The sequence below is a fragment of the Pelecanus crispus genome, chromosome 2 (genome assembly GCF_030463565.1).
Source record: "Pelecanus crispus isolate bPelCri1 chromosome 2, bPelCri1.pri, whole genome shotgun sequence".
NCBI lineage: Eukaryota > Metazoa > Chordata > Aves > Pelecaniformes > Pelecanidae > Pelecanus > Pelecanus crispus.
In genome coordinates, this window is record NC_134644.1 from 165,375,561 (window position 1) to 165,399,106 (window position 23,546).

The 23,546-nt window shown below is 39.8% G+C and overlaps 1 protein-coding gene across 4 annotated transcripts in view; it reads right to left on the minus strand.

The window, feature by feature from the left end:
- Window positions 1-23,227, minus strand: part of ASAP1 (ArfGAP with SH3 domain, ankyrin repeat and PH domain 1) — a 130,729-nt gene extending 107,502 nt beyond the window's left edge. For all 4 annotated transcript variants that reach the window (XM_075706414.1, XM_075706412.1, XM_075706416.1 and 1 more), the window contains exon 1: window positions 23,102-23,227. In XM_075706414.1, the coding sequence (XP_075562529.1) occupies window positions 23,102-23,227 (126 nt within the window). The remainder of the gene's footprint in view (window positions 1-23,101) is intronic.
- Window positions 23,228-23,546: the final 319 nt, after the last annotated feature.

The following is a 23,546-nucleotide window of genomic DNA, read 5'->3' on the forward strand; positions in this document are numbered from 1 at the left end:
AATCTAGTTTATTTATCAACCTTCAAACAGTGATCCTCCTATCAATCACACAAAGTAACCTTGGTACAGGTGTCTCATCCACTTCTGGCCTTAAGCTGAAACCTGGTAACTTCCTATACATACTAAGTAGATGTTTCATTAATGTTATTGTAATACCCCGACCTCAGGTGTAAATTCCTTTCTCTCTTTCAGTTTCTTTTGATCTGTTTAGTAAGCATGCGTGACACCTGGCTGTAGTACCAGCTTACCCACATTATTTGATACGGAAGTGTACAATGGGAGGACTAGAGAGGTTTAAATAAATCGAGACTGGGGAACACAGCAGAAAGCAAGTATCAGACAAATCTATGCAAGCTAAAAATAAAGTAACGGTTTCCATTTGCTGTAAGTGATGGCTTGCAGTGAATAACTACTCTTTTTCTTCCTAAACAGTAATTTAGTTTAAATATGAAACCAAATATAAAGTTCTGCTAATTTTATGAAGAATCGTCTGTTAAAACTGTGAAGTGATTCCATCAGACTTAAAACCCAAACATTTATTTAAAATTATTGGAAAAACAAACACTGAAATACTTAGAATATAAACAGGAAATAAAATTAACTTACAATTTACTGTCTAGCATAAGAAAAATAAAAAAAGCAAGCACAGAGCATAACATCAAGACTGTAATATTTTAAAGTATTGGCTTTAATGAGTATATGGGGATAACCTATTCCTTCATCTACAACTTTAATACTAACATGCTGTTAAAAAAATAGTCTTTTGTATATAGCAAAAATGAACACTAATATCAAAAAAATAATACTCCATTTTCCCTTGCATTAAATTTAACCCCACAGAAGTCAGATAACCAAATTTTCTAAAGCCTAGGAGCTTGGCTGGGAAAGAAAAGCTAAATAAGAAACATTAACAGTTACAGGAGAAAGTACGAAACAGTAAGACTGCAGTTTGCAAAGGAAATGAAAAAAGCAACTGGATAAAGTAAACATTGCCTGGCACAGAAACAGAACTACTCCCTAATGAACATCAAGTCCCAAAAAAACTGTATACTCTCAATACCTTCAGGCCTCAAATAAATTCCTGGTTAAATCTAATGATACCTTTTGCTATCTGTGTAAAGAAAAAGAGAAACAAGATGAGGAGAGCCACATGCTGAAGATAACATGGAAGCATATTCCCCCACCATGCATATAGAACTTGGTCTCCCTTTTCATCCCTTTTCCTTGTAGAACTGCACCGTTTTGCATTTCCACTGCAATGCCACTTGTAGGGCACATGCCTTTTTGGTTTGTTTTTTTTTTCTTCACACTTAAGAACTGACAGCCAAAACATCCAGCTCAGGAAACAAATATTCTACTAGAAAAGAACTCCAAGTGTCCAGTCAACGGGAATAAAAGCCAGGAGAGGCAAGCAATCTCATTCTTCAACAGAAAGAGCCAAGGAACTAGCCCTTGCTACTGCACAGTCCAGGGCTGCCCGCTCCCTGTTCTAGGCATACAAGCAAGTCAAGAAAAGCAAGCTGGGGAAGAGAGGCAACAGCAAATGCCACTCCTGCTGTACACGCAACTACCACTGGCTAAAGGAGAATTGAGTAACATCCGCACAGTGGTTCACCTACCCTTTGATATAAGGATGTGTGCTGAAGCAAAGAACAAAGAAAAGCCTTGGTTAACAAGTTGAGCTTGGAGGACTACACCCTTTACTTCTTCCATGTCTACTACACAAGTGATCAAAAGAAAGATATGAGAAAAACAACCCCAAAGGCAATATGAAAAACCAAAGTTACCCTTTTCTTTGACTAACAGTGTAACTAACAGCAGTCGGCTATGCATTTTTAAATCCTGAAAAGATTATCTCCATGGGAAGCTGGATAATCTGACCTTTCTCCCTGATCAACCCCATTCAGGAAGGGAGTAGAGAAGGAAGGCTCTTGTTGAGAGGCAGAACTTCACACCAGCAATGCCACCTACACAGCCCATGTCACAACTTCTTTTGCAGTGAATGCAAGAAAGTTTCCATTTCCTGTGCAGGCACTCGTGTGGTTAATGCAAGCTCCAGCAACGCCGGAGCAAAGACTGCCTGGCAATGTACTGAGGTAAGGAGAGGAGAAAAAAAGAAGCGGCCAAAATCTTCTCAGTAAAGACACAAGGATGACATTGTAAAAAATAAAGGGGTTTGTTTTATTTTTAATTTAATTCATCTAAGTAGGTAAGAGAAAAAGTAGTAGCACTGTGAACCTTACCCCTCATTTTACTAAATGGATTACCCCGTTTTTAAGTACTATTCATTTTTTTGTAGTAAGCATCTGCCCAGTTCTCAGATGAGGTAAGAAAGCACTTAAGACCATTTTCTCTGTAGCAGCGTATTTTAATATTAGTTTTCCCACAGAAGTGCTGTTTAATTTTCCACAGGGAAAGAAGGAAGTTTCCTGACATTTTGAGTATCAGCTCAATGGACAGGGGCAACGCATGGAAAGCACGTTCACCGATCCCATTTGCTACTGGGTGTCAAAACCTCTTCAAATAAATACTAAAAGGAAATTTAGATGCTGATGTCTTCAGCATACTTCTAAGCTAGAACTCTTCCATAAGGGTTCCAGTCTCACACAGGCTTTTAGCAGAGGCCAGCTGGTTGAAAAGGTCTTTTTTCTTGAAAATGTACTAGCATGGGCATTGTTAACCCAATTGTAACCGTTTATTTGGAAACACACAAACTTTTTGAAAGTACATTAAAATTAAGTATAATGTGAAATGGTCTCCTGCTGAAACACTGTAAATAATTAGTCGTACCAAATTAGTACCCACATATATTTTTCAGTATTACAGTGTTTCAGCGAGATATGTTGAAGGAGATCTTCTCCCATTCTCCCCGATATACAAATTCAGATCTCTGACAATAATCTCTTAAGTGACTGTACCTAAGTAAATGAAAGGCTATCATTTCAGAAACATATGTTTTCATAAAGACCACAATGACAAAAAAGCCAGTAAAGGAGAATACTAAAAGACATCCTTCAACAGGTTGAAGTCATGGGCAAATGAGGAAATCACACAAGTACTCTGCAAATTAAATGTAAAACATCACAGAACAGGAGATTTACAGTAACAAGTTTTCTAAATGCATAAGAACTAGTGCATTTTTCAAACACATTCAAAGCAAAAAGCTTGTCTTAATTCTGCTGTGCACCTACCTCCTCTCTCATTCACACACCTCAAACCGACAAAGAAACTGACAAACTGTGGGGAGAGGGGGAACAAAAATAACCCAAACCCTAAGTTTTGTAGAGAGATCTCTCAAGATCCAAGTCATTTAATATACTCTGTCCACTTTTTGGTGGACAAATAGGTTTGTTGGCAACCTATTTGACAGTCTATCTGAATTTCCAAAAAGATCTAACAATGTTCAACACCAAAGGTTCTTGGAAAAAATAAAAATAAAAACCAAACTGACATGAGATGAGAACAAACCATTCTTCTGGAGCAGCAACTGTTTAAAAAGAGGAAATAGGAATAAACTGTCAGTTTTGTCATTCAAGGGAAGTCATCAGGAAGCAGTTCTATCATCTGTGCTGCTCAATGTAGTCATACATTATCTAGAAAAGGATGTGAATGGTGAGGTGACGAAGTTTGCTGATAAGCTGTTCAAGTAAGAAAAATGAAACCTAGATGTGGAGAGTACAGGTAACTTCACAAATACTAACTGCTCATTAAGCAGATGAAAAAAAAGTAAATATATATACATAAGCATACAACAATACACAGAGGAAAAACACTTTTGTAAATTTACATATATAATGTGAGTCTCTGAATCCCCCATTACCAGGGTAGGCAAAAACATGCTGCAGTTTTAAGAGAAGTTTTCCTGAACTATCCCTTGAATATTCAGGAGCTACCAGGCTATCAAACCCCAGTGCTGCAAGTCATCGGGGATGGAGTAAGAGCAGCACAGAGGGCATCATTATACCAAGATGCAAGTTCATAGAACGTCTGCATTTTTTTCTTTGTTTCTCAAAAACGTAAAAGAGAGATAAAGGAAGGCAACTAGGCTGACCTCAACCAGGGAAACTTTCCCTAAGAGAGGTGGAGTTAAACATAGGTATGCTAAGATTCTTCAACCTCAAGAAGAAATGACTGATGTAGAACAAGAGAGGTCTACAATCCGTAAGGAATAGAAGAAATAAACAGGGAATGATTACTTATTTTCTCATACTATTACAACTAGGGACATCAAATTAAATCATCAGGATGCAGGCTTCATTTGAAAGTCTGCTTTTTCCCCTAAACACCACTGAAGCAAGCTATGAAATTTAGGTTTCCGTGGATGCTAACAAATTCTTTCTGAACTCACGTAATTAATGAGAGGGATATCAAAGACATCTGTGTGTTTAATAGTTCATCACCTTCAGCTCAGAAAATTTCTGAGCTGGAAATTGTTGGAATAGTATCACAGCAAGTTTCCCTATTCTTAATGTTCGCCCCAAGGCAGCTGCTGTTGATCACTGACTGTTAAAAGGCAGGATATGGGGTTAGGTGAACTTTTGGGTTTACTCAATGTTGTGGTAGTTTCTAATGAAAAAAGTTGACAACCTAGAGAACTTTTGAGATTATCTTGTGCAAATAAACATTTTACTGTTTCAACCATAGCACACAATTCAATTCTGTTTCTCAACCCACACAGTGTGTTTCAACTCCTAGCAATTCACCTTTCTCATTTCTTAATACAGAGGGTCACATTCACATAAACCAGGGAGTTTGAGAAGCTTTAAGTTAAAGCAGCTACAAAAATGGATAACAGAATAAAAGTTGTAACTAGTACAACTTAGAGGGACTGTGCCAGGGGAGGTTTAGATTGGATATTAGGAAAAATTTCTTTATGGAAAGGGTGGTCAAGAATTGGAACAGGCTGCCCAGAGAGGTGGTGGAGTCCCCATCCCTGGAAGTGTTCAAAAAACGGGTAGATGTGGCACTTGGGGACATGCTTTAGTCTAGTCTACCCTTGATTGGTTTAGAGTGGACTTGGTAGTGTAGGTTAATGGTTGGACTGGATGATGTTAAAGGTCTTTTCCAACCTAAACGATTCTATGATTCTATATTGTCTTTCAGAACAAACTACCCAGCAAAACAGAATCTACTAAGTTGTGAATAACAACTTTATTTTTGCAAAATCAAAGCAGTTCTTATAGAAAGAGTTGTTGCACAAGTCTTCTGGAGATCTTGCTACAAGCACTGAAGCATTTAAAAGCCTTTCACACAGATTTGGTATCAGTCAACATCAGGCCCCTCAAGAAGGAACCAGATACGAGGTGCAACAGAAGGATGGAAAGCTGGGTGGAAAGCATGAACACCAATGTAAAACTGAGTCAGCAAAAGAAAGGATTTTTTCTCCTTCTGAGAATTTAACTTTTATACTCAGTAGCAAATATACTTAAATCTTAAATAAATCTTGCAAGTAAATCTTGTATCTGTAAGTAAATTGTTTACTATGGGCTATAAATTAGTACCATCCAAATGTCAGAGCAGAAATTCATATAACTTCATTACAAAGTACTGCTCAAGTTTAATACTGCTGAAGTTTTTAAACATCGCTTCCTCTTTCGTCAGTTGAAATTAGGAAGTTTTCTGCCTCTGACGTTCTGGAGCAATGAGCTGAAGCATCATGCTATTAAGTACTAAATTGTATCTGGTCCCCAGCGGTTCCTGGAACATGTTCATAATCTTTCATCATATACCTTTTGCTTTATACTTCATCATATGGCTCATGCAATTTTTTGGAAAGCAATGTCCAAGACAGCACAACGCATTGCACCAATATATCACACGCACTTTAGGAGCACATCAGTTTGTCTGCCTTTGACCTGTCATTCTCCTGTCTGCATTTTTGTTTTTCTAGACAAACTGTCTCTTCAACCAACATATTCTTCTATTCCATTCTGTCAACTCTATTATTAAAAGAAGAAGAAAGAAATGATTCAAAGGCTGCAAACTCAATGGGGCAGAACAGTAGATCCAAAGCAGGCCATAGAGGCCATCTACAACATACAAAGCATGCATCTGACCACATTTACTTTTAGCATCAAAGTAGCAAGTAGGGTTTCTTCAAACTCAACCGAAAGCTTCCTAGGAAGGCTCAAAATGGATCTGAATGTTAATCCACAAAATCAAAGCCCAACACAAATAAAACCATTGATTACTGGAAGCTTGTTTGAGCCTACAATGTAGTGCAATAAACCAAAGCACTTGTACCACCCTAAACTGATCGACTGCCTTTAAGTTTCAGGAGAGAAGCGACATGCTTGGGGCAACACTGCTTCTTTATGCATCACTTTGCTTCAAATGAAATGCCTATATTGCTGAAGAAAGAGCACTGTTTCTCTACATGTTACATTTGCCTTGCTTAGTGGGCTGGAAACCATAGCACAGAAACAGAGAAGCAGCAGCTCCATTCACACAACAGTTTTGTTCTGAGGTGCGTGTATATTTTTTTACTGGTGTGTGTGTGTATATACCCTCACACAAAGGGTAAAACAGTCAGGTTAATACAGAACACAAGCCTGATTGCAGGCTCCATTCACATCTTCTTCATTACCATGTGTAAAACACACACATCCCCCTATACCATGTCACTAAATGACATGTCTCTATAGCCTTTTATTATAACTTACCCTGGCCTATCTTGTATAAAGGCTGGATGGTGCTCAATCAGTGAGCTGCTTTTTAAAGCATTTTCAGTCTACTATGATCATATGCTTCTAGGCTTGCATTTTTTTTTCCTTCCTGTTAAAACTACATGCTATTCAAACCCTGCTCTGAAAACAGAAACACTAAATTTCCTCTTGCAGTTTTGTAAGACTCTACTATAATCTCAAAGCTTTGCAATATGAATTAATTTGCCTGGACCCCTGTCAAAAACAGTAAGATGAAAGATCAGGGTTAAAATCTTCCATTAATGTTAGGTGCCCGATACACAAGCATTTTATAAAGTTTTATACGTTCAACGAATACATTCATTTGCCTTCAGGTGGAGACCTTAGTATTCTCTTCCTTCAACTAGACTACTCGACTTCAAGGCAAACTTTTTGAAGTTATGAAATCCCAATTACTGGTCACCCAGAAAAAGTGGCATTTGCATGACTTTTCTAGTATCTCAGGCAAATTCATTAACTGGACAGGGACAAAACCCACTCTTCCACCATTCAACTGACCAAGGAGTCTTAATTTCTTTTTCCCCACAATTGCTCACTTACATACAGGTCTTGAGGCCAGACAGGAAATAACACTAAAAAGTTTTACAGCTTCTATAAGCAATAGTTAAAAATTCAGACTATCAAAACCTAGTGGTTTATGCATTTAGTTCATCTAGAGTTGTTTTAAGAGTGATCTAACCTTTATTTAAAAACTCTCAATCATGGTCAAGCTGTAACTTCCTTTGTAAATTCTTCCAACAGAAGCACCAGAAACTCTCCATGTGGTGAAGTTACTCAGCAGGCTGGTAGCACAGTGCATGTCCATGCTGACTAGGAAGTCCTTCAAGCACTACGCTTCACTCTCTGATGCTCAGGAATCACAGATACTGTGTTTCTTGCACCTAATATGTTCTCTACAGGTGCATCTACTTACTTTTAAAACCTCAGGCAAAGCTCCAGCTCTACTTCACACTGCTTTATGACAAAGTTCAGGTTTTCTTCCTCTACCACAGATTATAGGAGTGTTTCAGAATTAAAGATTCATACAGCAACCTGATGAAAGATATTCCAAATTGCCCTGTTGAGTAAATCACAGCTTTCTGGTTTAACTTTTGGCAAACAGACAAAGGTCCAACCTGCATGTTTACAATGGGCAAAATTATTCTATCAGAAGACGCATCCCTCCGAGTATCTTTGTAGACACTGTACGTGTGCTTTCAGCACACCACAACTACCAGCAGAGTATCATCGCTCTATCCAGTAGTTCACCCTTAGTTTGACTCATGAATCAGTGGTTTCATACTAATCCCCAAGTCAGTCATTATTTCCTGGGTTTAAAGTATGAACTATGCTCTGCACCTAGCTAGACTGCCTGTATTTACTCTCCTCATTTCCCTTTGCTTTTCTCAAGGCAAACACACATACACAGAGAGTGTTTCAAAGAAATAGTTGTATTGCCATAAAAATAATCACACTACACAATGCTCACTGCAAAACAAACAAGACAGTTTTCATAAATACTTCTACATGTCAATTTTATTATATAATTATCTTAGGGTAGCAGTACACACATCTGGACCCAATGAAGTAGCACCATTACTTGTAGGAACAAGTTATATGACATGAAGCAACAGAGAGAACAGCAGAAAAAAATAAAGGTAGGACAGCTCTTTATTGTTACCATCAAAAGACAGCAATAGAGAGCAAAAAATAAACCAAATAAAATTCAAAAGAAATACACAGGAAGACAGATAGTTGCTTTATTTGCAACCAGGTTTGGCCTTCCACACAAATATTAAAGCTACAGAAAAATGTCCTAGAATTTTGTAAGATTGAAAAAGACATTAGTTGCTTCCCTATTTAGAATATGCACAGTACTCACTGATTCAATTTAAAGGAAGCTGCTTTGCTGTAACTTGTTGCCCAATTAAATAAGATGGGAAAAACAGGAAGCTATACTAAACTACAAATGAGTTCAGCAAATAGACTAGGCTTTGCTGAAGAAAAGCAACACTGTTACAGATATTTGAACCAGAAAGTAGGGTACCCACTGACAAAAATATTTTTGAGGAACCTATCCTAGACATGGTGGAACAAAGCAAGTAAGGAAGCATTGAAAGCACTTCAGATGAAATGGGGAGACAAGGAAGGGCAGGCAGTGAATTTGAGGGTTTAAGTCAGTAGCACCTATAACGAAGAGCTTCACTAACCTGCAAAGTGCCAGCAAAGAAAAACAATTGCATTTGTTCTCATGTTTTCTCTGCCAGTTTAAACAAGGTCTCCTTCCAAGCACTTCCTGTGAAAGCAACACTAGCTTGGCAACAAAACTGCCACCAGAGAACTACAAACATTTTTAAAAGGGAAGTTTTAGAGAGAACCAGCATCCCTTTCCCTCTAACTGTACTAGTGAGCAGACAACATTTTGAGCACTCAAGCTTCTGCAGGTGACCCCACCCCAAAAGATGTTACTTCTCTTGTACACTTAAATCACATCAGCTATACAACACCACCATTTTTTCCAAATCTGTGTACAGACGGGCCTGGTATCATAATACTGAAAACTAATTTAAGTAGGTCTTCACATCAAAGAGCCTCTGCAGGCTTCTTTCACCCCTCCCAGAAGAGGCTACATGGTGGGGTGGAAAAACCATCACACACACACCCCCCTCCCCCCTCAAAAAAAGTCCCCAGTGCAAGTGTTGCAGACATGACAATATACTAAAAACTGTAATATATATTCCCCCTGCCTTGCAAAAATCAGTATTATTTCGCCCAAGTAATTTTCCGCAAATCAAATCATAAAAAGCTTAATTTCAGCAAGGCCTCATATGAAGAACAGTTTGCAAAAGAAATCAAAGCGTCATTTATAAGGTTAGGAAAACGTAGTGTGCAATGCCAGTTTTACAGTAAAAACAAACAACTTTGTCAAAACATTCAAAGCAACTTCATTCAACTTTCTCTTTAAAGTTAGCTACACTCATTGTCTGTTGTACTGAGTTCCATCTTACTGACTAATACAGATAGTATAAACACTCTTCTAGGATAAGAGGCTAGATTAGACAACAGGTAGAGTCAGGATATCCCACTTGCATTGTCATAGCATCATCACTCTTAGTTTTACAGTTTTCGCCATAATTCTGACACTTCGTGAGGGAAGAAAAATACAAAACCAGAACACAACCAACAAAAATGTCAGTAAATCTTACATTTAAGCTACCTTCTTAAAAATTCTTAGTTAAAAGTCACCCATTCCTGCTGCTTTCAAAAACGCTTACCATTACCATTGTGCATGGCATTATTAAGAACACAGGAATGAACCATCATGGTCCTGCATGCTTACAACATGGCACAGGCTGGCACAGTTTGCACATTCTGTTATACTCTACAGACCACCTTTCTTGAGTTCCCAGACAACATCCTCAGCACAAAAAAGGTTGCTCAACATGTCAAGGGACTTTAATTTCCCAAATCCATTCCAGCATTATTCAACTTTATTAAAATTCAACAGTTTCATAAACTGACAAGTACCAATAGTTTTTGAAGGTCATAAACAGGCACTCTGTCATCATGGAACAAAAGTGTTCAAGTTTGGTTTAACATCACTGTTACATTTTTTCCAACAGTTGCCTTCACTTCCTTGGTACACACTGGACAAAAAACTAGCTCGACTACTTCCACTGTATTGTACTTTCAAGACAATGACATTGACGTGTAGAAGTATTTATTGGCACTTCGGGACATGGTTTAGTCTAGTCTACCCTTGATTGGCTTAGAGTAGACTTGGTAGTGTAGGTTAATGGTCTTTCTTAAGGGTCTTTTCCAACCTAAACGATTCTATGATTAAAACGGTCTGGTTTGTTTTGCAGTGAGCATTGCACTCACGTGCTTTCATTGTCATGCACTTTCATGTTATCTACCTTGACTTCTGTAAGGCCTTTGACACAGTCCCACACAACATCGTTGTCACTACATTGGATAGGTATGGGTTTGATAGATGGACTATTCGATGGATAAGGAATAGGCTGGATGACCGCATCCAAAGAGTTTGAATCAATGGCTCAATGTCCAAATGGAGATCATTGAGTGGTGTCTCTCAGGGGCCCAGGCTGGGACTAGTACTGTTCAGTATCTATTAATGACACAGATAGTGGGATTCAGTCCCCAGCAAGCGTGCAGATGACAAAAAGCTGAGTGGTGTGGTTGACACACCTAAGGGATGGGATGCTATCCAGAGGCACCCTGACAGGCTTGAGGAGTACAACCATGTGAACCTCATGAGATTCAACAAGGCCAAGTGTAAGGTCCTGCACCTGGGACGGGGCAACCCCCAGTATCAATACAGGCTGGGGGATGAAGGGATTGAGAGCAGCCCCTCAGAGAAGGACTTGGGGATACTGGTAGATGCAAAAAAATCGGACATGAGCCAGTAATGTGCACTTGCAGCCCAAAAATCCATTTGTATCCTAGGCTGCATCAAAAGAAGCATGGCCAGCAGGTTGAGGGAGGTGATTCTGCCCCTCTACTCTGCTCTCATGAGACCCCACCTGGAGTACTGTGTCCAGCTCTGGGGTTCCCAGTACAAGACACACATGGACATGTTAGAGCAGGTTCAGAGGAGGGCCACAAAAATGATCAGAGGGATGGAACACCTTTCCTATGAAGAAAGGCTAAGGGAGTTGGGGTTGTTCAACCTGGAGAAGAGAAGACTCCAGGGAGACCTTATTGTGGCCTTTCAATACTTCAAGGGGGCTTGTAGGAAAGATGGAGAGAGACTTTTTACCAGGGCCTGTAGTGACAGGACAAGGTGCAATAGTTTTGAACGGAAATAGATTTAGGTTGGAGATAAGGAAGAAATTTTTTTACAATAAGGGTGGTGAGGCACTAGAACAGGTTGCCCAGAAAAGTTTTGGATACCCCATCATCAGAGGTGTTCAAAGTCAGGCTGGACAGGGCTATGAGAAACCTGATCTACTGAAAGATGTCCCTACTCATGGCAGGGGGGTTGGACTAGATGATTTTTAAAGGTCCCTTCTGACCCAAACCATTCTATGATTACTAGCAAGCAGTGCTACTAAACGCTATGTAGCGCTATATGCCACCTTCATGACCAAGAACTACCAAAAAAAGCTCTACAAAAGCACCACGCAATCCAAATTTGAGTACAGCAAAAGTATCCCTTTTCCAGAAAATGTGTAATAACCTAAATATTGCTTGGGCAAAAATAGTCTTCATTAACTAAAACCTGAAGTATGTCAGAAATTCAAGTTTCTACACCCAGCAGTAACACGACAGTCTCATTCTAAGATGACCTAAATACAACAAAATCAAATTCCATCAACAGCATCAAAAGCATACAGACTGAGCTTTATATACTGAAACACTTTCTCAGCGATATGCTCAACATGAAAATTTTTTAATTCTAAAATATATATACATAATTAAAATAAAATGTGGAACTTTGACATATATCTATCAGGAGCACAGCATAACAAAAATGTTAAGTGAGTTTCCTGTAATCGTTAGTGGTTTTCTGTCTTGTTTTAAAGAAACAAGCTGACCCTGAACTTGTTCGAGACTTGCTGCTCCAGCTGGTTGTGCATAAATGGGCCCGATGGGATTCATCCCAGGGTACTGAAAGAGCTGGCTGATGCCATTGCACGACCTCTCTCCATTATTCTTCAGTGGTCTTGAGAGTGTGGAGAGGTCCCAGTCAACTGGAAGCTAGCAAACGTTGCCCCAATTTTCAAGAAGGGTAAGAAGGAAGATCCTGGTAATTACAGGCCTGTCTGTCTCACTTCAGTGACTGGTAAAATTATGGAGAAGGTTATTCTGGGAGTTATTGAGAAACACTTCAGACAATACAGTCATTGGTCACAGCCAGCACAGGCTCACGAGGGGAAAGTCCTGCTTAACCAACTTGATTTCTTGTTACGACAAGGTCACCCATCTAGTTGACCAAGGGAAGCCAGCAGATGTGGTGGGTTTGGATTTTAGCAAAGCTTTTAATACTGTCTCTCACAGTATCCTTCTGGACAAAACATCCAGCACACAGCTAGACAAGTCCATAGTATGTTGGGTGGGCAATTAACTGATGGGTTGGGCTCAAAGAGTTATAGTAAATGGGGTTACATCAGGCTGGCAGCCACTCAACAGTGGGGTTCCCCAGGGCTCACTTTTAGGGCCAATGCTTTTCAATGTTTTTATAAACGATCTGGATGGAGGAATCAAATGTATGTTAAGTAAGTTTGCCAACAATACTAAACTAGGAGCAGCTGTGGACCCCCTCAAGGGTAGAGAGGCCTTACAGAGAGATCTGGATAGACTAGAGAGCTGTGCAACCACCAGCCGTATGAAATTTAACACGAGCAAGCGCAGGGTTCTCCACCTGGGACAGGGTAATCCTGGTTATACGTACAAACTGGGGGACGACAGGCTGGAGAGCGGCCCCACAGAAAGACCTGGTGGTCTGGGTTGATGGCAAGTTGAATATGAGTCAACAGTGTGCCCTGGAAGCCTAAAAGGCAGCCATGTCCTGGGATGCATCAAGCACAGCATAGCTAGCTGGCTGAGAGAGGTGATTGTCCCACTCTACAGGGCACTGGTGTGGCCGCACCTCAAGTCCTGTGTGCAGTTTTGGGCACCTCACTATAAGAAGGACATCAAGCTATTAGCGCGTCCAGAGAAGGGCGACCAAGATGGTGAAAGGCCTCAAGGGCAAGACTTATGAGGAGCTGCTGGGGTCACTTGGCTTGTTCAGCTTGGAGAAGAGAAGGATGAGAGGTGACCTCATTGCAGTCTACACCTTCCTCATGGGGGGCAGCGGAGCGGGAGGTGCTGATCTCCTCTCTCTGGTGACCAGTGATAGGACACGAGGAAATGGAACGAAGCTGTATCAGGGGAAGTTCAGACTGGACATTAGGAAAAGGTTCATCACTGAGGTGGTGGTCAGTCACTGGAACAAGCTCCCCAGGGAAGGGGTCACAGCACCAGGCCTGTCAGAGTTCAAGGAGTGTCTGGATGATGCTCTTAGTCATATGGTTTAGTTGTAGGTAGTCCTGCGAGGAACAGGGAATTGGACTCGATGATCCTTATGGGTCCCTTCCAACTTGAGATATTCTACAATTCTGTGAAATGAAGTCTTAAGAATCTAACCAAAATAGGATATCTAAATCCTAGTGGTTTCATAACAAGCCACAACACTCATGGCAAACAAAACCTGCTACATTTCATTCCTTCTCACCCTGACAACCCTAAGAAGTTTTTCTGAAGTGTTATGGAAAGGTCTAATTCTTGTATCAAGAACACTTCAAGTATATTTCCATTGTCAATCCCCAATTCTTGCTTTCTGAATCCAAAAAATCAAGAGATAATTTACCTGAAAAGTAAACTGTAATACAAGAGGGAAGGAAATTAGTACACTAAATTTAAGGTGGCAGCTCTAGAATGCAAAATTCAGATCATCTTCCTCATAGAAGTAAAGTTAATCCAGCAGAGAGATACTTAAGCTGTAACACAGTCATCACTTTGCGGAATAAATTAGCTCACTTTCTAGAGGTGCAGGTTGATCATTTAAAAAGAATTGTATCTTTGTCAAACACTCAGTAACTATTCAAACTATTCTTAAAAATCATACAAAACCCCAAATTTGATAAACTTTCTGAAATACAGATTTGTAAAAATGAGTAGTATCCTATTTCCTCTACTAAAGAACTCTTTCATTGAAGGAAAAAAATTATCAACTTTGCTTACATCAGTTTTATTAGGCTTAAACGTGCTGGTTTTCCAAGAAAAAGCTCAGTGTAAGCTTCTACCTGAAAACACAAAAAACACAGTCATGAAACTAAGTAACTACTTTACTCTGCCTGCATATCTTCTTAAAGATTAAATTATGCAGTCCAAACAATTTTAAGCAAGACTACTTCTACCGTCAAATGGAGTTTTGAATGTCTCTGCGGACAGAGGTTCCACAGTCTCTCTGGGCACCTGTTCACCAGACTCATGGTTCAAAACAAAAAAAACACCCCCAAAAATAACAACAACAAAAAACCCAAACACTACCACCACCCCCCCAAAAAAAAAATCCTCAAATCTAATCAGAATTTCTGCTTCTCAGTTTCCTCCCATTACATACTTGAAGAAAGCAGTATGACCTTCCCTTAGCCTCTCTTCTAAGGTTGAAGAAATCCAGTTTCCTCTCCTTAAGTGATGTGCTCTAGGCCCCTAATCATCTTAGCGATGCTCTCCTGGACTTGTGACAGTATGTCATTTTTCTCGTGTACTGGTGAACCCCAAACATAGTAGTTCAGATGTAGCCTCACAACTGCTGAATAGAGGGGAAGAACCACTATGCTCTGGCTGCTGGCTGCACTCTTGCTAATACAGCCCAGTGCGTGGCTGGCCTTTGTCACTGCCAACTCATATTCAACTTGTCATCCACCCGAGTCCAAGGTCCTTTCCTGGAAAGCTGTCTTCTAGCCAGTCTGTACTGCTGCACGGGGCTACTCCATCCCTGGCGCAGGATTTCACATTTCTCTTCACTGAACTCCACAAGGCTCCTCCTGTCAGACCATTTCTCCAGGTCCCACTGAATGGTGACTCTGCCTGCTAGTATATCGAGCAACTTCGTATCATCCAAACGTACTTGTTGAGATCACGCTCCAGCCCATCATTCAGACAATTAAGAGACACTAAATAGTACTGGCCCCAAAACTGATCCTGGAGGGATGACCCTCCCAGTCTGCTACCAGTTGGACTTTACTTCACTGATCACCACCCTCTGGGCTTGGCAACCCAGTCAATGTCCCACCCACCCTACAGGTCACTTATCTGGTCCATCTCTCACCAGCCTGGACAGGCAGCTACCAGAGCAGATCATGTCAAACACCTTGCAGTCCCACAGACTTATTTTGCAGAAAGTTATCTCCAGCATCATACTAGATTTTTAGTTCTTAGGCAAAGAAAAACCACCAAAAGAAGAGACTCTATTGGTATCATAAGTATCTACTTCTGCACCAGAAAGACTTCTGTATTTCTCCTGATAACAAACATAACAAGAAGGATAAAACAAGTAAGGTCAAGATAGAGGTGGCTATTAAAAAGAAAGAAAAGGCATACATCCTCTGGCTTAACTGTAGTAACAACACAACTTCAGGCCTGTGCTTTCACCAGCGAGTGAGAGACAAGGAGGCCATGTGTGCGCCCACATGCACATCTGTGTGTATAAAGGGGGAAATGGGATCCCAACACTGTTTTGTTGCTTTTTCACAGGAGCATTAAAGGAAAAACCTCCTATAATCACCACAATCAAACCCACTGTCCTCAAAAATCTTACTTGTCACAATGCTTATACAAAACCTCAGCATTAGCCCTCTGGTATTTAAACCCCAATATACACAACACAGAGCAATACTGTCTCTTTAGAAATACAAAATAACTGCTGCACTTTTCAGCAGGGAGTGTACTTCCAGCTGTACTCCTTCAGGAAAGGAAATTCATGCTATTATCTCGGAAGTTTTCCTTCATCCTCACCAATAAACTCTAGGCCTCTTGGCCAGTATCAATCAAACCTGACAGAACAGTCTCTAAGAGCAGTTCCATGGGGCACATGCTATTAACTGGATTCTGAAAAGTCTCCCATGAAATACTATTGGTTTAGGGCATCTTTTTAAGAACACGATTATATTGCCTACCTCTGCAGCTGAAACAATACTAATAATTAGCATTCTTGGCTTGATTCTGCCTAATGATTTTATTGCAAGGTACTATTCCACTCAAAGTAAGATGTTATGATCTTTCTTACAGTTCTCCTCTGTAAATTTGTTTCACATCTGTTTTTAAAATTTAACACACACCTTCATTCACGTCATTACAAATCACAACAATAGTTACGAAAACTGAGTTTTACTCATTGGAGTGAGAAAAATACTGGAAATTAAGTCAAGCAATCAAATTGTGTTCCGAATCATTCATCTGCAGTCTTTCAATGATGCCACATTGGATTACAAACATGGTTTTGTGGGTTGTTTCCCCCCCCCTTTCTTTTTTCTTCAAACAACTTTTTCCCTTTTATTGCTTTTTAAGTACAGAAGGCATCTCCACAGGACTCCAATCTAAACACTAAAACCTACTTTAGGTGATGTCACTTTAAGCGTCTCTCTCTTCTCCATCAGGGCCCAAGTTCCCATGACTACATGGTACACACTCTGTCAGGATTTATCTGAACGGCATACTGAGCAGAGTGCACCAAAGAGCACTTTCACAGTTTCCTAACTGATGAGCAAACATGAAGAAGCCTGTTGGGAGTTCAAAACAAGAAGCAGTACTTCTCTAGAAAAAACCATATGAGCTACCGAAAAGCAATAAGTACTTTCAAAAATGTGTCTAAAATGAATACAAATTCTCAAAAGGCAAAGCTAATTAATCTGCCATGACTGAAACTTTGAGCTACCAGTAAATATTTTTTTGTTTTTCCTCGCATCAGTCACATTAGGTAAAAGGAGATTGCCTGCTTATTACAACCAAATGTTTCGACTACTATCAAATGAAGGGTAAAACCGATTACATGCTAAATGAGTAAGTACTGTAGCGTGTAAGTGTAAAAGCATCCTCAACTGCATTTTTGTGAAACACGCTATTGTAAAAAGAGGATATTACTGTCAAGTGTCCTTCTTCATCACACATTCAGTTTCATGATCAGGAGACACCCATGACCTGCCACTGTGGCCTCTATTTTAGAACGCTCATGTATACCCATTTTTACATCTTTGGCGCAATTTGCCATTCAGTGTAAAAACAGTAATAATTATCCTGAGTTTTATTTACTAGACAAAGAAACTTTTCTTGTCTGGTCCTTTTAGGATGGTCTGCTACCAAAAGCATATTTCTTCGAAGACTGAAGATTGCTTGTGGTCTGTTACATAAGAACCAGCTCTTAAGTACAAAGCTCTCTGTGATGCAAGGCTCTTCCTGACTGCCACAAGTAATAGGTTACGAGGTTAGGAAAAGCTGGTTTTAAGTCTAGTGCTGCTGGAGTCTCCTGGATCCGCACCCCTCCCTCCTCTCCCTCCTCCCCCTCCTCCCCCCCCCCCCCCCCCCCCCCCCGCAAAAAAAAAGATCTATTTTAATTAAAAACAAGAATCAAAAGAAGGATAAAGAATAGGAAGTTACTATTTAACTGTTGTAATTATATAGAGGTGACACTTCAATGGAAATGAAGTGATAGAAACAATAGAAAAAAATTCTCTCTCTTCAGACACACACACAAAATAGATCTTACCAGTTTTCACAGTTCAGGCTAATGAACAAAGTCTGTACATATTGCCAACTAAACCAAAAAGTTGATTTAGAATGGAAGTGCTCCTGTTCTCTTGCATGGTTTCACCTGCCCCCCCACAATAGAATACTTTGTCGCTGGAAAAGGATCTCGTGGTAGACAAGTGTACGAAATCACTGTAGATGAATTGACTGTATAGCAGTTTCTGTGCTATATTAGTTTCTACAAAATCACAAGGAGGAAAAACCCTGTCCCCTCACCCTTGTTGCAAGAATCTTTTCCCCAGTAGAATAAGAAAAATCCAGAGAAACTGAAGCATGAAGGGAAAGTTACAAATGGGAAACTGTGAAAATGATTCATACACAACATACTCTCAAAGAAAATTTAAAAAAGGCAAAACAAAAAAAAAAATGAAACCACCCATGCTTTCCCATCGCTACTCTTACATAAGTGTCCATGACACAGTGAAGAACACTGAGAAATCTTCCCCTTTCAAGTTATGTTAGATTATACCAGACTTGCACTGAGAACAACAAAATTTATGTTAGGCTGAGCAGGAGCCAAACAGTCATTCTTTCACTGATGTAGCATGCACACATCTGTTACGGGACCAGTCTAGACCAGACCTCTAAGCTCAAGCAGATCAGCACAGTGAGAAACAAAATGAGCAACAGCCATTGCAGGAATGATGGTTTAGGGTTTTTTAATTTAAAAAAAAAAATAAAAAAATCTGCAGCCATATTTTGTTACGCTCATCAGTTAAACATTTATTAAAAAAGGATGCATATGACAAGATCTAGTTGTCAGAAAGTACATTTTGAGTTTTCAACTTCTCATTGAAAAGCAAAAGAAAGAAATAACATTAATCATTAAAGATGCTCAAGTAGTACAAAAGCGTAACAGTAAAACAGGCATCAAACAGTAAAACAGGCATCAGAAACAACTGCAGCTATTCTTTATTGTATCATCAGCTTCTAACTGTCCCTTTTTATCTACCAGCCTGCCTAAAGGGAATTTAGACATTTCAGTTTAACCTCTGTATCTCAAGACAGTCCTGCAAAACATCTGCTGCTTTAGGAGAAAGACTCAGAACTGCCTGGTCACGATAACCGCGTTATCCCTTGAGTGCAAAGATGTCCTTTCAGCTGGAGCTGGGACACAGCAGAATGGTAATCAAGACAGTCTTGTGGTGATCCCACATGTGCACTAGTTATTCTCAGAACAGATGTCATCATTCCCTAAAAATTCCAACTAGCTCACACAGTAATATCAACTCAAGGATTAAAATCAACTCCTCAAAATCTATTTGAGTAACACAAATCATGGAGCTACTGTGGATATAAAAGCACGTCTGGTAAGAACAAAGCAGAGGCTCTATTTTAAGACACTGTATCAGTAATTTGTTTATACTATCTTAGGATTTCAAGTCCTTTTTTTTTTTTAAAGTAATCAACCACCTATCTACACATGCAATAATCTACCTCTTCATATGAGTATTACAAAAAACTTCTCCCAGTTTCATGCAGAAATATGAAGATAAAAATGTCATCTTTGCATGAATGCAACATTACGCTGAACAAATCAACACAGAAGTTGGACAGGCTGCAAATTCTCTTAAACTAGACTACAATACAACGGCTTTGTTCCCTCCCCTTCGAGTCTGGAAAAAAAAAATATTTCAGCAATGGAATGAACCCTAATATTTGTGTTTACTGATGACCATTAGATAACACTCATGCTTTAAAAAAATTATGATTAAAAGAAAGAAATCTTGCAGTTCTTTGGTAACAACTGTGTAAGATGCCTAAGCTTGGCTAGAAAGAGGACAGGGTCTTTTTTCTGGTCTGGTGTGACTGGATGAAGAAAACCATAAATTTTGTCTCTTAAGAGGAAAATAAAGCTTGCAAATTTTCAAAAGTTTCAGTGGTTTAAACAACGTAGCATAAAACCTTTCTTGTCAATAAACTGCTACATAGCAGCATGTACTTACTATTTTCTCCTTTGATAATATAACAACAGATTTAAATAAATTTTAGGGGTTTTTTTTGAGGGGGGATGTTTTGGTTGTGCTTTTTTTTTTTTTTTTTTTTTTTTAAAATAAGTCACCCACAAACACAAAGTCCTTTGGAGAATCTCTCCTAGGATTCTGATTGTTTGAGGTATGCCTTAGTATTTTGTTGGGCTTTCCACTAAAAACTTAGCAAATGCAAAGTCATCAGAATCAGTAAAAATGCCTGCTCTGATTTTTTCATCTGAAACTGGTCCCAAAATTGCATCTAACTGGATCCAAAGTCTCCTCTGAAAAGACTTTTAGTTATAATAGGAAGAGAGTCACACCTAGGAGAGAATATATATCAATCCACCCAGTTGAACTAACTGCACTTCTACTGGAAGACAATCAAGTGAAAAAAACAGCAACTGAGTCCATCTATTTTATTTTTTCAGAAAACTTGTTAATTGTGATTAAGGAACAGTAAATTCACAATTCTGTAATGCCTTCATTGAACTACAGGCACAGACACACTCAAAACAGTGTATTTCTTTTTCGCCACATTCTTTATGAAAAGGCGGTTCTGATCTAACCACTGATCGGAGCTATGGTAGGAATTACACTAGACTGAGAGGCTATGAAATGGATCTAACTTTTGCTAAATCTGTTTAATTTCCCTACCATTTCTGTTCAGAAAATAGTTCTAGTTCACAGTCTTACTTAGAATAAAGAAAATAATTAGTTTATCCACAAACCAGCTTACAGTCACTGAGGTGCGGAATTAAGTTAGTTTTAAAATAACGACCTAAGATACTTCAGGCTGCAGCACTGTAACAGCACAGAGCTTGACGCTGCCTGCAAAAGCCCAGTGAGGGCTCCAACCTACATCCAACATTAAGTTGAAAATCAAACAGCTGCAAGGATGGGATCATCCCCTTTGCCTTAATGTAGTGGGCTCAAAATTGAAGTTCAGGAGCTTCCTGAAGAGCTCTTCAGTCATCCACAATGCATGGACAATAGCAGCAGTAATAAGAGCTACGTAACAGCCAGTTCAACCATTCAGTTTCAATCCCCTGCTTCATATGAATCACAGCCTTGGGTAAGCAGATGTACGGAAACCAACCTAGCTTTAGAATAGCAGCAGCAGAACTGCGTATGCAAGCAACCACTACAATAAAGACACACAGTCAAAGACTCTAACGGAGCACTTTGCCTGCCACATTCTGACCATCTGCATTTCTTCATGCAAATTAATAAACACAAATTTGGGAGAATTGCAGATTTTTTTGCAGTATGCAATAGTTGAACATATTTGTATCTTTTTTCCCCCCATCAAATAAAGGTTTTTTTTATATTTACAGATAATAAAAAAATAACACAAGTCCAGAATCAATTTAAACCGCAGTTTAAATAGGGTGCATAAAATAGTTTTACAAACAGAAAAAAAAAAAAAAAAAAAAATCAAGAAATAGCAACGGAAGCACTATAAGCACCCACTGTTCTCTATTCCTCTTACTGCTGTCAAAACCAGACATAAAAACTTTGAAAATACGCACAATCCCCACAAATGGTGCACAACAGTGTGTATTTATCTTCCGTATTTTGGGTTTCTTTGGATGGGCATTATCACACTCAGACTGTATTGATGCATATTCCAAATCATGAAAGCATTATACTGTATTCTTACCCTACAAGTCACCAGTAATGGCAGAATACATATTTTTACTTAACTCTATGAATGCTGTCAACTGTGCTAATAAGCATACAAATGGCTGTACCTATTCCACATAGTTAAGACCAGGGGGCAGCAATACTGTCAAACACAAACCAAAACAGGTTGATTTCTGACAAATCTACAAGCAATCGTGGCTTAGTTACATGAGAAAGCAGCAGTTACAGTTATGGAAAAGTTACAGAAGTTAATCTAGGTTACATAATGAAAATAAAATATGTAATTTTAAATGTAAGCTTACAATCACTCTATTACCTAGTCAGTTATTGTAAACGATAGCCCTGTTAAAATTTTGAACATAGGCAGTTTTTCTACTAAGCCAACACTTAACAAATTTTAATCCTATGAAATTAGATTTTCCATACCCAAGACTATCAGGAGAACGCCATGATTAATACTCTTTCCTTGCATACCAAATGCTTTGCTCATGCCAACATTTAGCAAAGCTAAAACGACTCTATTAAATCCTTCTAGATATGTGCTGGCTCCTGAGGAATCGACAAATACTTGATGAACTAAGTGCATAATCCAAAAGTGACTAACTGCAACCTCTGAAACAATAGCAAAAACCCATCCTCTTTCAGCGTCATTACACTAGTACCTTCAACCAAGCGCAAGGCAAGAGAAGAGCTACACAGTCTTGTTTTAAAGTCATTTGGAAGACATTTCCTCATAACTGCTGACTTAGTCCATAGGAAATCACACTGAAACCTCAAATAGGAAGCAGTAGACCGATATCCCATAGAAACCATCTCTGGAAGTTTACCTGTTTTCACGCTCCTATTTCTTGACAGCAAAGCAGGATGAACATTTAAATGATGCTCATTATAAGCATTAAAAAAAAAACCCAACACTGAGGCTTCAAGGTTGAGATGCTGAGTCTGTATAATCACTTCTGCTGCATTATTTTGCCTCTCTCCTTCCACTACCTATTTTGTTTTCATATTGTTTTCTTCGCTTCACCTTCACCCCTTCATCCTTACCTCATTTCTTAAATGAAGTCTCCCTTAGCAGGTTTCTGCAGTCAGAGTTCTGCGCTGACTTGATCTAATGAGCGGCTGGGGAAAACCTCTGCTAACGCTCCCAAACAAAACTCAACCTTCATCTTCCCTCTAAAAATCCCAACATTCACACTTTTTTTCTACTGCAACAACCGCCAACACCAAATACAACAGTAATATTTAAGTTCAGGCAACTGCCTTACGCGCTAATCTTTAAGACGCCAGGGCAGGAAAGCCTTCTGTAACTAGCTCAGCACAAGAGCAAAGTCCCACAATTAAAAGACCAGATTACATGCATACCAATGCCTCTAGCTCCCGTGGATTTGGGCGGGTGGTACTGCCCCGTCCCTGATGCTCTTTCGCAAAGACAAAAAAAAAAAAAAAAAAAAAAAAGAAAAAGGGGGAAGGGGGGAAGTGATTTACCTCTTCCAGCAGCGTGACCGTATTTCTGCAGTTCTGCAACCGGGTGGTGAAGCTGGAGGTGGTCGGGGAGTTGTAATCCTCTGTGGTCTCGGCGATGAACTCCGACACGGTGATCTGGTCCGGCATGATCCTACCCCACCGGTAAAGCACAGACGGAGCCGAGCACACAGATCCGGCGGAGGGGAAGCCAAGTTTTTGGGGGGAGAAGGTGGAGCGGAAAAAAAAAGGAAGGGGGGAGGAAAAAAAAAAAAAAAAAAAATCAGAGGGAAGATGTTAACAGCCAGCAGAGAGCCGCAGCATCAAAGCAGCGGAGCCGCAGAGAGAGGCTGAGGCTTCGCCCCCTGCACCCAGCCTCTCCCCGGCCGCCCCCTCCTCCCCCGGGCAGGAGGTGAAGGGGGAGAAGCCCCGCACGGCACCCGCGCCCCGCGCCGCTCGGCCCCGCCGC